This window comes from Chrysochloris asiatica, unplaced genomic scaffold (genome assembly GCF_000296735.1).
Source record: "Chrysochloris asiatica unplaced genomic scaffold, ChrAsi1.0 scaffold00023, whole genome shotgun sequence".
Taxonomy (NCBI): domain Eukaryota; kingdom Metazoa; phylum Chordata; class Mammalia; order Afrosoricida; family Chrysochloridae; genus Chrysochloris; species Chrysochloris asiatica.
The window spans coordinates 16,681,124-16,696,613 of record NW_006408541.1 but is presented as its reverse complement, the minus strand read 5'-3'; the positions used below and the strand labels follow the sequence as shown (position 1 = coordinate 16,696,613).

General features: G+C 48.0%; 1 protein-coding gene across 1 annotated transcript in view; it reads left to right on the top strand.

Moving 5' to 3' along the window:
* Positions 1 to 1,353: 1,353 nt before the first annotated feature.
* The window catches only part of SLC2A10 (solute carrier family 2 (facilitated glucose transporter), member 10), a 19,470-nt gene continuing 5,333 nt past the window's right edge, over positions 1,354 to 15,490 (top strand). The window contains exons 1-4 of the mRNA XM_006839330.1: positions 1,354 to 1,471; positions 6,737 to 8,020; positions 8,599 to 8,721; positions 12,370 to 12,505. Of these exons, the coding sequence (XP_006839393.1) occupies positions 1,354 to 1,471; positions 6,737 to 8,020; positions 8,599 to 8,721; positions 12,370 to 12,505 (1,661 nt within the window). The remainder of the gene's footprint in view (positions 1,472 to 6,736; positions 8,021 to 8,598; positions 8,722 to 12,369; positions 12,506 to 15,490) is intronic.

Genomic DNA, 15,490 nt, shown 5'->3' with positions numbered 1-15,490 from the left:
TCTCAATGGCACTTAACAACAACAACAACACCATGAGCTAGAACCAACTAGACAGCACTTAACAATAACAAATTGCTGTTCTTAATAAAGAGCTCTACCAGCTCAGACCTGAGCCCCTCTCCCTGCTGACCCCTTGTTCCAGACACTCTGGTTTCATGTTCTACATGTCCCCCAAGTTTGCTCCAAAGGAGCTCTGTGGAGCAAGGGTTGAACCCATCCATCCCCTTCATGGGCGAGAAGACCTGATCTGCTGATTTGCTGCTATAAAGACTGTGTTGTGTTGTTGTTAAAAGCTCACAGCGACCCTGTATAGTGTTTTTGAGGAGCAGCAGGTGAGTTTGAGCTGCTGACCTTGCAATTCAAACCAACCTTGTGGTCCATTGTTTATCCCACAGTATCACACCAGGACTCCCCATAAAGATTGTTGTTGTTAAGTGCCGTTGTGTTGGTTCTGACTTATACCAACCCTGTATAGGGTTTCCGAGGAGCAGTTGGTGGGTTTGAACTACAAGCCTAGAAAAACCTAAAAAGCAGTTCTACTATGTGTCGAAATCAACTCCTTGGGACCCAGAAACAACAACAAAGGTTTGTTCTCACCTCAGGGCCTGTCTGCTGGTCTCTCTCCTGGAATGCTTTGCTCCAGGGATTAGCTGCCACTTGTCACTGGGGTCTCAGCATTTCAGAGAGTACCAGACCATGAGTTAGTTACAGTGGCTCTTAGTGTCTACCCAACTCATCAGCTTGTATTACTAGCTCCTTTGTTCAGTTATTTATTATACCTCTTTCCCCATTAGAAAGTAAACTCCACAAGAACGGAGAACACATCCTTCTTGTTCAAAGCCTAGCTCAGTTGCCGGCCCAAGCCCCAGGAGGTGGGTGCCCAGTCCCTAAGTGTTGAACGCATGGATTGATGTTGTCGGAGAATGAGTTTCCGAGTGGCCGACGTCGGTGTGGCAGTGACAAAAGTGTATATACACACTGGGGAGCACAAACTAGCGTGGGCCGCTGTGGTTAGTGAAATCTTTCCCAGCCTGCAGCCAGCCGCCTAATCCTGGGAAGAACTCCAGGCCCGGGACCCTTTCAGGCCGAGCGGAGGCGTGGGGGGGCGGGCCCGGGGCCTCTCGGTTCCGCCTCCAGGCACTGGGGGCTTGGGTTGGCCAACGTGGCGGCGGCGGCGGCGGCGGCGTGGCCAGCGGGACTGAAGGGAGGGACAGCGGCAGGAGGCGGGCTGCAAAGTTGGTGGGGCGGTCGTAACGAGCATTCGGTATTGGGGACTCCGGGCCCGGCGATGCGCCCCTGGCCCGCAGCTCTCCCAGCGCACCTTAGAGTCCCGCTCACCATGGGTAAGTCCCGATGAGCGCTGCCCGCGGGGAGCCCGCCGCCTCCGGGATGGGTGCACACTGCCCCGCGTCCCCCTTTCGTGTGCTCGCCCTCCGCCTCCTGGGCGCCTGCCTGGCCCGCAGGCCTGTGGGTGGGCCGCGATGGGACAGGGCGCGAGCTGCCGTCAGCCCTCCTGCCTGCCCTGGGAAAAAGTGACCCCCAGGGACTCCGTACTTGAAATTGAGCGCTTCTCCGCACCAGGCAGTCTCCATAACCCTTGCATCATTGCCACCACCTCCTCGGAAACCCTATACAGAGTCGCTGTGAGTCGAAACCGCCTCCAAGGCAATAACCTCACCTCCGAGGCCAGCCAACTTGTTCCTGCTTTCCAGAATCGATTCCGACTCAGCGACCCGATAGGATGGAGTCGAACTGCTGCACCTTAAGAGTGTCCCAAGACTACATATCTTCAGCCTCATCTTCCGCCCAGCGCTTAGCCCACTGTACCACCGTGGCTCCTTAATGAGAAGGAGGCTCCGAAAGGCCACATTGTTGTTGTTGTTAAGTGCCGTTGAGTCAGTTTCGACCCATAGCGACCCTGTACAGGGTTTCCGAGGGTGTAAATCTTTACGGGAGTAGAAAGCCTCATCTTTCTCCCACGTAGCAGCTGGTAGTTTCGAACTGCTGACCTTAAATTTCGCAGCCCGATTCGTAACCACTACGCTACCAGAGCTCCTTATGGATCATTTCATTTGCTGGGCATTACTTTGCACCAGACACTGTTCTAGGTCCAAGCATGAGGATGTCAGGGAACAGAGAGACCAAGCCCCTGCCCTGAGGGTGCTTCAATACAGGGTCCCTGGTGGGTATGTGTCTATACAGGATGGTGGTTATGTGTCGTGGAATTGGTTGCAAATTATAGTGACCCTACATAGGGTTTCCAAGGCTGTTTCCTAGAAAGCCTCATCTTTCTCCCATGGAACAGCTGGTTGGTTCGAACTGCCACTCTTGAAGTTAGCAGCCCGTCTGGTAACCACTACGCTACCAGAGCCAGGGGGAATCCCAGTGCAGAATTGGCACAAGAAACTTCTTCGTTGCTCCCTAGGACTAAGGTTTCTACTTTCCTCTTGGATTCAGTAGCCTCATGGGTCATTCATTCATTCTTGTTTTATTGAGCACCTGTTAGGTGTGACACTGTGGGTTAATGCGTTGGACTGCAAAGTCAGTTTGAACCGCAAGGTTGGTGGTTCAAGCTCACCAGCTGCTCCTCAGAAACCCTATACAGGGTTGCTATGACTCAAAACTGACTCGATGGGACTTAACAACAGGAATTATGTGCCACAGAGTTGGGTTGTGGCGCTGTGGACTGGACTGGACTACAAGGTCGGTTTGAACCACAAGGTTGGCAGTTTAGATTCACCAGCTGCTTCTCAGAAACCCTAGACAGGGTCGCTATGGGTCAGAACCAACTCAACAGCACTTAACAATTGTGTGCCATATATTGACTTAAGGGCTGGAGGTTCAGTCATGAAAAAAATAGACACAAATCATCATTCTTGTGGAAGTGGCTGGCATTCCAGCAGATATTGGCTTAACAAGTGAAGGGGTAGGATCATTTCAGAGAGGTAGGCACTGGGTCATACACAATGAGGTGGTTTGGTGGACGGTGACAGCCATGGGAGGCAGGTTTTTTATTAGGTGGGCCTTCTGAGTTGGAGGTGAGGACCTTGCTTACAAAAATCGGGGTAAGAGCTTCCAGGTAGAGGGAGCAGCAAGAGCAAAGGCCCTGAGGCAGGATTGAGTTGATGTGGTCCAGGCCAGTGTGCAAGGGGAGTGAGATCAGAAGGCCTGTCTGAGCTGTGGGCAGGATCAGTCTGAAGGGATAGGCAGGACTTGAAGGACGTGGTGACAAGTTTAGATTTTATTCCACATGATGTGAGATACAGAATGAGGGTTGCAAGCTAGGATGGGGTTTGACTTGATCTGTGCTTTAGAAGGCCACACAGAGCTGTTCTGTGGAGAATCATAATAGCTAATCCGAACACTCGCTAGTACAGGCAGATGAGGTAGGTATTATTATTATTATTATTATTATTATTATTAGAGCTCTGGTAGCGTAGTGGTTACGAATCGGGCTGCAAACCTTAAGGTCAGCGGTTCGAAACTACCAGCTGCTCCGCGGGAGAAAGATGAGGCTTTCTACTCCCGTAAAGATTTACACCCTTGGAAACCCTGTACAGGGTCGCTATGGGTCGGAACCGACTCGACGGCACCTAACAACAACAACAACAACTGGTGGAACTGTGGTTAAGCACTTGGTGCTAATTGAAAGGTTGGCTGTTTGAACCTACCAGCCATGTTAGTTTTCAGGTAAGAGATGAGGCAGTTGACTCCTGTAAATATTTACAGTCTTGAAACCCTATGGGGCACTTCTTCTCTGTTCTACAGGGTCACTGTGGGTCAAAATTACTTGACTGCAATGGGTTTTTTGTTCTACTGTTATCCTTCTCATTTATAGATGTAGAGATTCAGGAAGGTTAAGGAACTTGCCCGAGGTCACACAGTTCTGGGGAGACGAAGCTGGGATAGAACCTCCTGTGTGCCAGTTGCTTTTATTTAATAAACTCTTCCAAGAACCCAGTGAGAAAGGACTTATTAGCTTGACTTTATAGCTAAGCAAACTGGAGCTCAGGGAGAGGTTTGAGCGTGTCCAAGATCACACAGAGTAAATGACTGGCTCTCAGATCTTCACCTTCTAAGTCCTTCCTGCTTTTTACTACACTAACAATATTAGTGTTGGAGGAGAATACTGAAAGTGCCATGGACTGCCAAAAGAACCAACAGATCTGTGCTGGAAGAAATGCAGTCAGGGTGCTCCTTGGAGGCCAAGATGGCCAAACTTCATCTCTCATACTTCAGACATATTATCAGGAGGGACCAGTCACTGGAGAAGGATGTCATGTTTGGTAAGGTGTAGGGTCAGAGAAAAAGAGGAAGGCCCCCAGCGAGATGGATTGGCAATATGGCAGCATCAATGGGCTCAAGCGTGGTAACAGTTGTGAGGTTGACCCAGGCTCGGGCAGTATTTCATTCTGTTATGCATAGGTTCACTATGAGTCAGTACCAACTCTATGGCACGTAACAACAATATTAGTATCAGTAGCCAAGGAGTCGCTTGAACCTACCCAGAAGCTCCTCAGAAGACAGGTCTGAAAACCAGCTTCCAAAAGGTCAAATCTTGAAAACCTTATTGTGGTTGTTCTTAAGTGCTGTTGAGTCGATTCCGACCCATAGCAACCCTGTATAGGGTTTCTGAGGCTGTAAATCTTTAGGGGAGCAGACAGCCTCATCCCGCGGAACAGCTGGTAGTTTCGAACTGATGACCTTAAGGTTCACAGCCCGATTTGTAACCACTATGGATGGAGCAGCTCAAGTCTGCACACGTGGGGCCGCCATGAATCAGAATCGATACGATGGCAACTAACAAGGTCGTTGGTTTAAGTCCACCAGCCACTCCATGGAGAAAGATGAGGTTTTCTGCTCCCGCAAATATATACTCTCTCACAAATCCTGTATATGGCGCTGTAGGATAGGCACTGGAGTCCTTGTGTGGTGCTGCAGGTTTATGTGCTAGACTGCAAAGTTAGCTTGAGCCGCAAAGTCAGCGGTTCAAGCTCACCAGCTTTTCCTCAGAAACCCTATACAGGGTCAGTATGAGTCAGAACCAACTCAAAGGCATTTAACAACAATACTTATGATACTAATGAAGAAATGAGTAGACACTGAGTGAGCCACACCACCTCATTAAGCAGCACAATCCGGAAGCCAGAGGGATCCTTTGCAAATTAAAACTAGATCACCTCACTTCTCAGTTCAAGTCTTCCAAGGGTTTCCATCCACTGAGCCTTCTTCTGCTGGCCTGCAAAGCCCACACGATCCAACCCGGACTGCTTTTTCTATCTTGTGGTCTCCGATTGCTCTCCCCCTCACTCCCTGGCCTCCAGCCACTCTGGCCTCCTTCCTGAAGAGCACAGTGTGTAAGAGTCTGCACTTTCTAGCCACATTAATTCTGCCACTTGCTGCATAGCCTCTCTATGTCCAGGAGGATGATTACCATAATTTGTAATACTGTTGTTATAAGAATGAAATGTCAAATTCTCAAAAACAGGAACTAGCACTTAGCAATTACTCTATAAGTAGGAGCTTTATATTCTTATTGTTCAGAAGGAGCGCTGATGGCATAGTGGCTTTTACATTGGGCTGATAACCACAATGCCAGCAGTTCAAATTTACCAGCCACTCCTCGGGAGAAAGATGAGACTTTCTGCTCCTGTAAAGATTTACAGGGTCAGAACTGACCTGACACCACCACCACCACCATTATTGTTCAAACATACCACAAATTTTGGTCTAGATTGTTCTTTACCCAGATTTCCCAATGGCTTTTGTTCTCATTTTATTCAGATCTCAGCTCAAATGTCCCTACTTCAGAGAAACCTTTACTGACTACTGTATTTAAAATTGTACATCACCATCACTCTGTATCTCTTTTCCTTGCTTTATATTTTTATGATAAGCATCACCACTTGAAGGTGTATGATCATCTGTGCTGTAGGATTAGGACTGCACTACAAACCACAAAGTCGGCAGTTCAAACCCACCAGCTGCTCCTTGGAAACTCTACACAGAGTCATTATAAGTCAGAATCGACTCCACGGCACTTAACAGCAACAATTCCTACTAGGATGCAAATCCTTGGCACCACCACTGTATTGCCATTCCCAAGATAAATGCCTAAAACGTTGCAGATACCAGATGAATACGATTTTGAAAGATTGGATAGGTGCATATGTGAATGGGTATACGAAAGGATGAGCCCTAGTGGCACTGTAGGATAAGCACTGGACTAGTAACCATAAAGTTGGCAGTTCAAACCCACCAGCTGCTCTTGAAAACCCTACAAAGGGTTGCTATGAATTGGAACGAACTTGACGGGACCCAACAACAGTAACGTATGAAAGGATGGGGTACAGAAATGAGTGGATTGAAAAGGATAGATGAATGGATAGATACAAAGATAGGTAGATAGATGAATACGGAGATGAAAGGAGTAGATGGAGGGATAGATTAATAAATGGATGGATGGATGGAGTAGCCAGATGGAGGTAAGGAGTCTATAAGTAGATACAGGGTGGATGGATGGAGGGATAGATGACAGGGACTCCCTGGCTGGGTTGCTCTTTGCCATCTCTCTCTCCTCCATGATCTGCTGTATCTATGTGTCAGATGGATGTGTGAATCAATGGTGTAGAAGAATGGATGGATAAAGAGGTTGATGGGTAGAAGGGATGTTGAATGGGTGATGCTCTGGTGAGGGACCATTCTGAACTCTGAACCTGTTGCTTTTGTTTTCCAGGTCACCCCCCACCTGTCCTGCCCTTGTGTGCGTCTGTGTCTTTGCTGGGTGGCCTGACCTTTGGTTATGAACTAGCTGTCATATCGGGTGCTTTGCTGCCACTTCAGCTTGACTTTGGGCTAAGCTGCTTGGAACAGGAGCTCCTGGTGGGCAGCCTGCTCCTGGGGGCCCTCCTCGCTTCCTTGGTAGGGGGCTTCCTCATCGACCACTATGGCAGGAAACAAGCCATACTCTGGAGCAACATGATGCTGTTGGCAGGCAGCCTGAGCCTGGCCCTGGCTGGATCCCTGGCCTGGCTGGTCCTGGGGCGCTCAGTGGCTGGCTTTGCCATCTCTCTCTCCTCCATGGCCTGCTGTATCTACGTGTCAGAGCTGGTGGGACCACGACAGCGAGGAGTGCTGGTGTCCCTCTATGAGGCAGGCATCACTGTAGGCATCCTGCTCTCCTACGCAATCAACTATGCACTGGCCACTGCCCCCCAGGGATGGAGGCATATGTTTAGCTGGGCTGTTGCTCCAGCTCTCCTGCAGTCCTTCAGCCTCCTCTTCCTCCCTGTGGGTACAGCTGAAGCTGCAGCTCACAAAGACCTCATTCCACTGCAGGGAGGTGAGACCACCACACTGGGCCTCAGCAGGCCCAAGTACTCCTTTCTGGACCTCTTCAGGGCTCGAGACAACATGCGAGGCCGGACCATGGTGGGGCTGGGGCTGGTACTCTTCCAGCAGCTAACAGGGCAGCCTAACGTGCTTTGCTACGCCTCCACCATCTTCCGCTCTGTGGGCTTCCATGGGGGATCCTCGGCGGTGCTGGCTTCAGTGGGGCTTGGCGCAGTCAAGGTGGCCGCAACCCTGACCGCCATGGGACTGGTGGACCGGGCAGGCCGCAGGGCCCTGTTACTAGCTGGCTGCGCTCTCATGGGTTTGGCAGTCAGTGGCATCGGCATCGTCTGCTTTGCCATGCCTATGGACTCTGGTCCAAGCTGCCTGCCCATGCCTAATGCCACTACATTGCCTGGCCTCCCCAAGGGCTCCAGCCTGCCGATGGATTCCTCTCTACCTCCACTGCCAAGAACCCATGAGAAACAACGGGAGGCAGTGCTGTCAACCTCTAAGAAAACCGAGGCCCGTCCTAGAGCTGGAGGTCCTATGACCACTCCCCTGCTGACCCTGAGCGCCGCCTCCTCCGTACCTCCTACTCCTGCCCCACCGCATCCACTGCTATACTGGACCGCTCTGGTTTGCTTGATGGTCTTTGTGAGCGCCTTCTCCTTTGGATTTGGACCGAGTAAGTGGGGGTTTTCTTGCAGGTAACACTGGACCCTCCTGTCCCTCCTAGTGGAAGCTCAGGGACTGTATCATCCCAGAGGGGGCCCAGAAGTGGCTTTACCATCAAACCAGTGAAGCTTAAGCTTCGGGGTCCCTCATTTGTACATATTCTTCCAAGGGTGGGGGTGGTGTCTAGTTTCATGATTGTCATTTTGTTTCTTAAAGAGGGTCTCTGATTATTTCCGCTTCAAACATAAATCTGGCTATGCCTTTGGAGGGCTCATTCAAAAAGATTTTCTAGAAAGGAATGAATGACAAGGGGAAACAGCCATTCTGGCTTGCCCAGGACTGTCTTGTCTTGGGCACTGCCAGTCTTGTGCCCCAGGAAACCCCTCAGCCTGGACAAACCAGGCTGGTTCATCATCTTTAAAAGATTCTTAAAATGGATGGGGGAAATGTTGGGGAGAATTTGGTGTCAGGATCCTGAGATTTGTTTGGTTCACTCTTGGGGAGCTGCTTGCTTCATGAACCACGTCTGGACCTGCTAGTTGGTTCCAGGCCCCAGGTCCCAGACTCCGGCTCCCTGTTCTCTTCTAGTGACCTGGCTTGTTCTCAGCGAGATCTACCCTGCCGAGATCCGAGGGAGAGCCTTTGCCTTCTGCAACAGCTTCAACTGGGCCACCAACCTCTTGATCAGCCTGTCCTTCCTCGATCTCATCAGTGAGTTCCTGACTGAATTCTTTGGCCCAGTTCTTTCTAAATCCAAGAGCAATTTTCTCAAGGGAGTCAGGGTTTTGTATATCAGGGTATAAGAGACAGAAAACACAATGTAAACCAGTGAATGATCAAAAAGGAATATTGCGCAATGAAGAACTAAAGTGACTGAAAAAGGGGTGAAGGTGGGCCTTATGCAAAGCTGGCAGCCACCTTTCATGTTTTCTGGTTCTCGTTCTCAGGCCCACTCTACCTCATGGTGGCAAAGATGGCCGCCCTTAGAGTGCTTCAACTTGGCAGTGCCTTTCCTGTGGCGTTAGCCAGAGACCTGGGACTGACCCATTGGCTTAGGAAGGTCAGTCACATGCCCTAGCTAGACTTGTGAAGGTTCCATTTCCCCATCTGTGAGATGGGGGGGATGTTTACCCTGCCTGTGTCACACAACTCTAGTAAGCCTCTCTCTTCCTTTCATCTCTTCCTTCCTTCTTTTCTCCACGATCCCATACAATTCTGCATGAAAGGAAATGTCTGAAGCCTGAGGCAGCAGAGAGAAGCTGAACTCCAGAAGACTGGGGTAAAAGGCAGCACCTAACCAGAAGAGGTGGACTCGTTCAAATAAAACCTTGTGCTGTGTCTCAGACAACATCCAGAACCCTGTCTTGGTCACATTGAAAGTTCACTAGGCCAGTTCCTGGTGACTGTCTACACTCAACACCAGCAGGTGCCTCAGCCACCCCGTTTACTTTATTTCTTCTTAACCACCTCAAACTGCTCTAGCCCTCCATGTTGTTGTTAAGTGTTGTCGACTTGGTTCCAACCCATAACAGCCCTGTAAAGAGTTTCCGAGGAACAGTTAGTGAGCTTGAACCGCCGACCTTAAGGTTCAAACTGACTTTGCAGTCCAGCGCATTAACCCACAGCACCACACCAGGCCTCCCTTAGTGTAGCAGAAATTCTTCTCAAATCAAGTCTCTTTTCTTACTTAGCGTTCAAACCCAGTGTGAAGAGCTGGTGGGATGAGCTGAAAATGTTATGGGCCCAGAACACAGAAAAAGGGCTTCTGAGGTGTTAAGATGTTCCTGACTCAAGGCCACTGGTGTTCTATAGGCCCTGGTTGTTGTTATGTTGTTAAGTTGCCATTAAGTTGACTCCGACTGTTGTACAACAGTCTGCACAACAGAACGAAGCAGCTGCCTGTCCGGTGTCATCCTCACAATTGTTCTGTTTGAGCCCATTGTTGCTGCCACTGTCTCAATCCATCTTCTTAGGGTGTCTTCCTCTTTTTTGTTGACAGTCTACTTTACCAAGTATAATGTCCCTTTGCAGGGACTGGTCCCTTCTGATAACATGTCCAAAGTGCATGAGACAAAGTGTTATCATCCTCATTTTTAAGGACATTCTGGCTATACTTCCAAGACAGATTTGTTTGTTTTTCTGGCAGTCCATGGTAATTTCAATATTTTTCTCTAACACCACAATTTAAACACACCAGTTCTCCCATCTTCCTTATTCAATGCTCAGCTTTCACAGCATAGGTGATAGAAAATACCATGGCTTGGGTCAGGCACACTTTAGTCCTCAAGATGACATGCTCTTCAACACTTTAAAGAGGTCTTTTGCAGCAAATTTGCCCAGTGCAGTTGTTGTTGTTAGGTGCCATCGAGTCGATACCGATTCATAGCGACTTTATGCACAGCAGAATGAAACACTGCCCGATCCTGGGCCAACTGCACTATTGTTGCCATGCTTGAACCCATTGATGCTGCCACTTTGCCAGTCCATCTAGTTGGGGGGTCTTCCTCTTTTTCTCTGACCCTTCACCTTACCAAACATGATATTCTTCTCCAGTGATTTCTCCCTCCTGACAATATGTCCGAAGTATGAGAGAGAGATGAAGTTTAGGCATCCTGGCTTCCAAGGAGCATTCTGGCTACACTGCTTCCAACACAAATCTGTTGGTTCTTTTAGCACCCAGTGCAGTAGGTCCTTTGATTTCTTGATTGCTATTTCCATGATTGTTGATTGTGGATCCAAGTATAATGAAATCCAGGGCTACCTCAATCCTTTCTCCATTTCTCATGATGTTTATTGGTCCAGGTGTGAGGATTTTTATTTTGTTTCCATGGAGTTGTAGTCTGTACTGAAGGCTGTATTCTTTAATCTTTATCAGCAAGTGCTTCAAGTCCTCTTCACTTTCAGCAAACTGGCTGTGTCATCAGCATATCTCAAGGTTATTAGTGATCCTTCTTCCAATCCCGATGCCATGTTCTTCTTCATATAATCCAACTTCTCAGATGATTTGCTCAGCGTACAGACTGAATAAGTATTAAACCACACAGCATCCCCTTGTTCTGTGTGAGGAACTATTTCTTGTTCTTTGTATAAATTCTCTATGAGCACAATTAAGTGTTCTGGAATTTCCATTCTTTGTAGGATTATATAGTCTGTTACGATGCACACAGTCAATGTGCTTCTGCAGCTATTTTTAAATGATCTTTAGCAAACTTTTACTTGCATGTGATATTAATGATATTGTTCTATGATTTCTACCTTCTGTTGGGTCAGCTTTCTCTGGAATGGGCACAGGTATAGAGCTCTCCCAGTCAGTTGGCCAGGCTTCTTTTCCTCAGAGGCACAACCACATCTCAGGGCTGTAGAAAAACCCACCGCCAGCTTTAGGGACTGGAGTCCTGGTTTGGAGCTGTGGGTTAATGCGATGGAATGCAAGGTCGGGTCAGTGGTTCAAGCTCACCAGGTGCTCCTCGGAAACTCTATACAGGGTTGCTATGAGTCAGAATCGACTCCATGGGACTAAACATGAACAGTAACAGAGTCTAAGGGAGATCAAGTTTCTCTCTGCTGCCTCAGTCTTCAGGCTTCCTTTATGCAGAATGAGTGAGGGTGTGAGAGAGTAGTGAAAAGGAAAGAAAGGAGGGAGGGAGGGGAGAGATCTATTAGAATTGTGTACACAGGTAGGGTAAACATTATCATCCTTGTTTCACAGGTGGGCAAATACTTCCTTCCCAAGTCCAGCTAGGTAGTCAGAAGACTAGGACAACTGACTTCCGGCCAACGTCTCTCTGCTGGTGTTAAGGGTCTGATTTGGCTAACTGGCTTGCCCTGACACCCTAGCTAGCCCCTGCCTGAGACCCAGGAAGAGAGAAGACTATCTGGGACTGAGAGAACTGAGCTGTGGCAGCTGTTCTCCTGCCCAAACCAGTCAGACCCAGGCCAATGTGGCGGAAAGTCAAGTCTTTGCATAATCGAGTCACAAAATGACCAATTCATGGAATTTCTGAGAAGTGTTTTCAAGCCGAGCTTTGCCAAGGCCGCATCCCTGCAGCTGCTTTGCTGCTAAGTTGAAAGTCATTTTCCCTCAGGTCACGTTTTCACACTCTGAGCACGCTGCACTCACAGTTCCTGTTTTTTGGTGAGTGGGTGGCCTTCCCCTTAAACACTAGTTGCCATGGTTCTGTATTTGTGGACATGTCCTGACTCAGAGATAGCCAGTCTGTCCTACTCCCGATTCCAAACCCTTATCTGATAGCTTTAATGAAATCAATCATTTTGCAAATAGGATATTTGAAAAATTGGCTTTGGATGAACTGACTTTTGATGCTCAACCATCCTACATTCCCTTCTTCCTGTTCCCAGGGGCCATTGGCCTGTCTTCGACCTTCCTGCTCTATGGGCTGACTGCTGTCCTTGGCCTGGGCTTCATTTATTTATTTGTCCCTGAAACAAAGGGCCAATCATTGGCGGAGATAGACCAACAGTTCCAGAGGACACGGTACGTGAGGGACAGGGCGGCCTCGGGAACAGTTACTTCAAAGCCTGAGCACATTGCTGCAGGAAGCGAGTTTTTCTTCTCTTCCGGTCTCTAATACTGCCTGGACCCAGTGAGCTTTATCCTATCTTGACACACAGCTCTTTTTCTTAGTCTGTGTCTCCCTTTTTTGTCTTTGTACAGTGGAGTTTTCATTTGGCTAGAAGGTCAAGTTCTTGGGACTTTTAAAATCATGCAACCAATGAATCATTCCCGTTACAGTCGATTGTGACTCATAGTGACCCCATGTGTGTCAGAGTTGATCTGCGCTCCATAGGATTTTCTTTGTTTCTGGTGTGTTTTTTTTTAACTTGTGAATTAGTGAAGGTTTACAGGGTCAGTTTTATATTCAACAAATCATATCCTTTGCTTCATTACAATGATTGCATGTACCATCTCTTCCATGTTCCAGAAGCTCACAGTATTTACCGCTGTTCATCCCCGTGTTCCCCCATTACCTTCCTCCTTCCTTCTTGTTGTATGTTGCCTGCCCATGTTGACATGTGCTTACCCTCTAGTCTGTGAATAATTTCCCCCCCCATAACCATCATAAATTGTTTCTTTTCTTCTTCTTCTTTTATTTTTACATTTTGTTTCATTTCATTAATTACACTCCCTTCCCTGTAACAACAGTTACCCTGCTTTCACCTTGTAGCTGCCCTTTTACGTCTTATTTTTCACAAATGAACAAAGCAAAAATATGTGGTGCACACTTACAAAAAATATATATACATATTCATTTAAATATTCAAAAGGCACATTTTGCAAGCCAGCCTCCTGCCCGCAAACACACAGAGTTTCTCAATCCCTGGGCCTAGAGTCCTTCCTTAGCTGCTCTATTTCTCCATGCCACCACCTCTGCTGTTGCTGCTTTTCTGGATAGGATCTCATGCTCCACTCATGGTCTTCCTTCTTGATGGTCCTGGAGTTCTCTGTTCCTGAAATGAAAGATTAACTACTCCTCGCTTTCGGTTACACATCGTCTACAATATCAGTTGTGACAATCGCAATTAATCCTGCTAACAATCACTCACAACTGAATCATAAAATCCTATCCCCATCCCCTTTCACCAGATCCATCTGAAAAAGAGGAATTATTCAATGAGGATTATACCATACCCTCCTTATTCTGAAACTTAGCACACTCATGAAAGCTTGTAAGCCAGTTGCTTTGAGCCTTTATAGCGCCCCCCATTTTTAAAAAAATGTTTTATTGTGTATTAGATGGGGGAACATTAGTTTTACATTCATTCCATCATACATCGTCTCATTGCCATAGTTACCATTCCGTCCATGCATCATCACCCAACCAAAGGGTATACCCTACCATCCTGCCCACCCTCCCCTCATGGTCCTCAGCACACAGCCTCTCTCCCACTCTGGATCCCTAGTCCCCAGGCACTCCATCTCTTTGCGTCGTCCTCTCTTCACGTCATCCTTTCTGTCTCAGTCTCTGTCCTCACTGCTTCTCTGGGTGGGGTCCCACTCTCTGCTCTTCTCCATTGATGGTCCCAGAGCCCTGCGATCCTAGACTGAAAGGTTAATCACTCCCCTCCTTGCTATAAAATGTCCACCATTACATTAACAGTCCTCACAATCAGTCCTGGTGACAATCATTCACCCTTGCATCCCAAGGGACCCACCCGCATTTCCTTTCATCTGCCCCTCCCAGACAGGTCAGACACTTCTCACTGGAGACTCCACCATCCTCCCCGCCCTGTGGATCTAGGTTCCCTCTTGAAAGCTTGTAAGCCAATCACTTCTTACCTTTGTATCCCTTCTCCCATTTTTGGTTAGTCAATGTTCAAGTTGCCCATCCCTATCTATTCTTTGTGTGGAGGGGGTGGGAATAATTCTTGGAACAGGGATTTATTTATCAGACTGTATCATATGATGCTTTTTTTTTTTCTCTCTTCTTTTTTCTTTGGGTTGAGCTTTGTTCGTCCCATCATTGGAGCCATGGCAAGTGGGTATCATCTGCAGGTGTGGGTGTTCTTGCGTCTGTCCGCCCTCTTCTTATCAGTTGGTCACTTCGGTCTCCTCTCTAGTCCTCTGTGGTTGTGTCACTGACTCTGAGCCCATGAGTCCCCAAGTCTTGCCTCACTGTTGGCCGACCAGGTCTCTACCTGGGCTCACCATAGTCTGCTGAACGATGCAGGGCTTAGCTCGCTGCTTCTTCTTCGATGTTCTTCGGTCACTTCTCTTTATGGATGACGTTTGGTCGCCAATCAGAACGCGTTTTCCCATTGTGTCTTATCTTGGAGTAGGATTTGCACTGAGAGGACCTGATCGCTTGTCTTGATATCTCCTGGGCAGACAGCTTGCTTGTTCTTGTGGTAACAGTCGGACTGCCCTTGTTGTTTTGTATTTTTCCTGTAGGTCTTTCTTTCAAGAAGTGTCTTCTGGTTTTCTGACAGCTCCAGGCTGGTCTGCTTGTCCTTTCAAGAGGAAAATTTCCCTTCTCTGATGGTCTGGATGTGGTTCAGGCTTCCTTCTATAGTTTTATGTAATGCAGAGGCTCCTCATGAGACCTTCTTCACTAGATACATTGTAGCCCCATTTTAGGTATTCCAATTACTTATAGGCAGAAGACAGACTTACAAGCCTTCTATGGTGATATTTCTGGCTATTCCTTTCACTCTCCCTCCAGTGACTATTTTATATTATAATGCTTGGAAAACCAAGGTTCAAAAGTCAGCCAAGTATCTCAACATTATTCCCCACCTTTCCCCATTCCATCCCTGTCCCAGTCTCTGAATCCCAGAGCCCTGTTGTTCCAAGGCTGTGCCTAGATCCGTTTTTACTTCTATCTCATTTAGCTCATTCATACCTGCCTAATTGTTCTCCCATCTGCCTTGTTCTTCCATTCCCCTCTCCCTACTTGTATATTGCTCCCCTCCCCTCCCCAATACCCAGATTATCCTATGTCTATTCCCTGCTCTGTGCTCC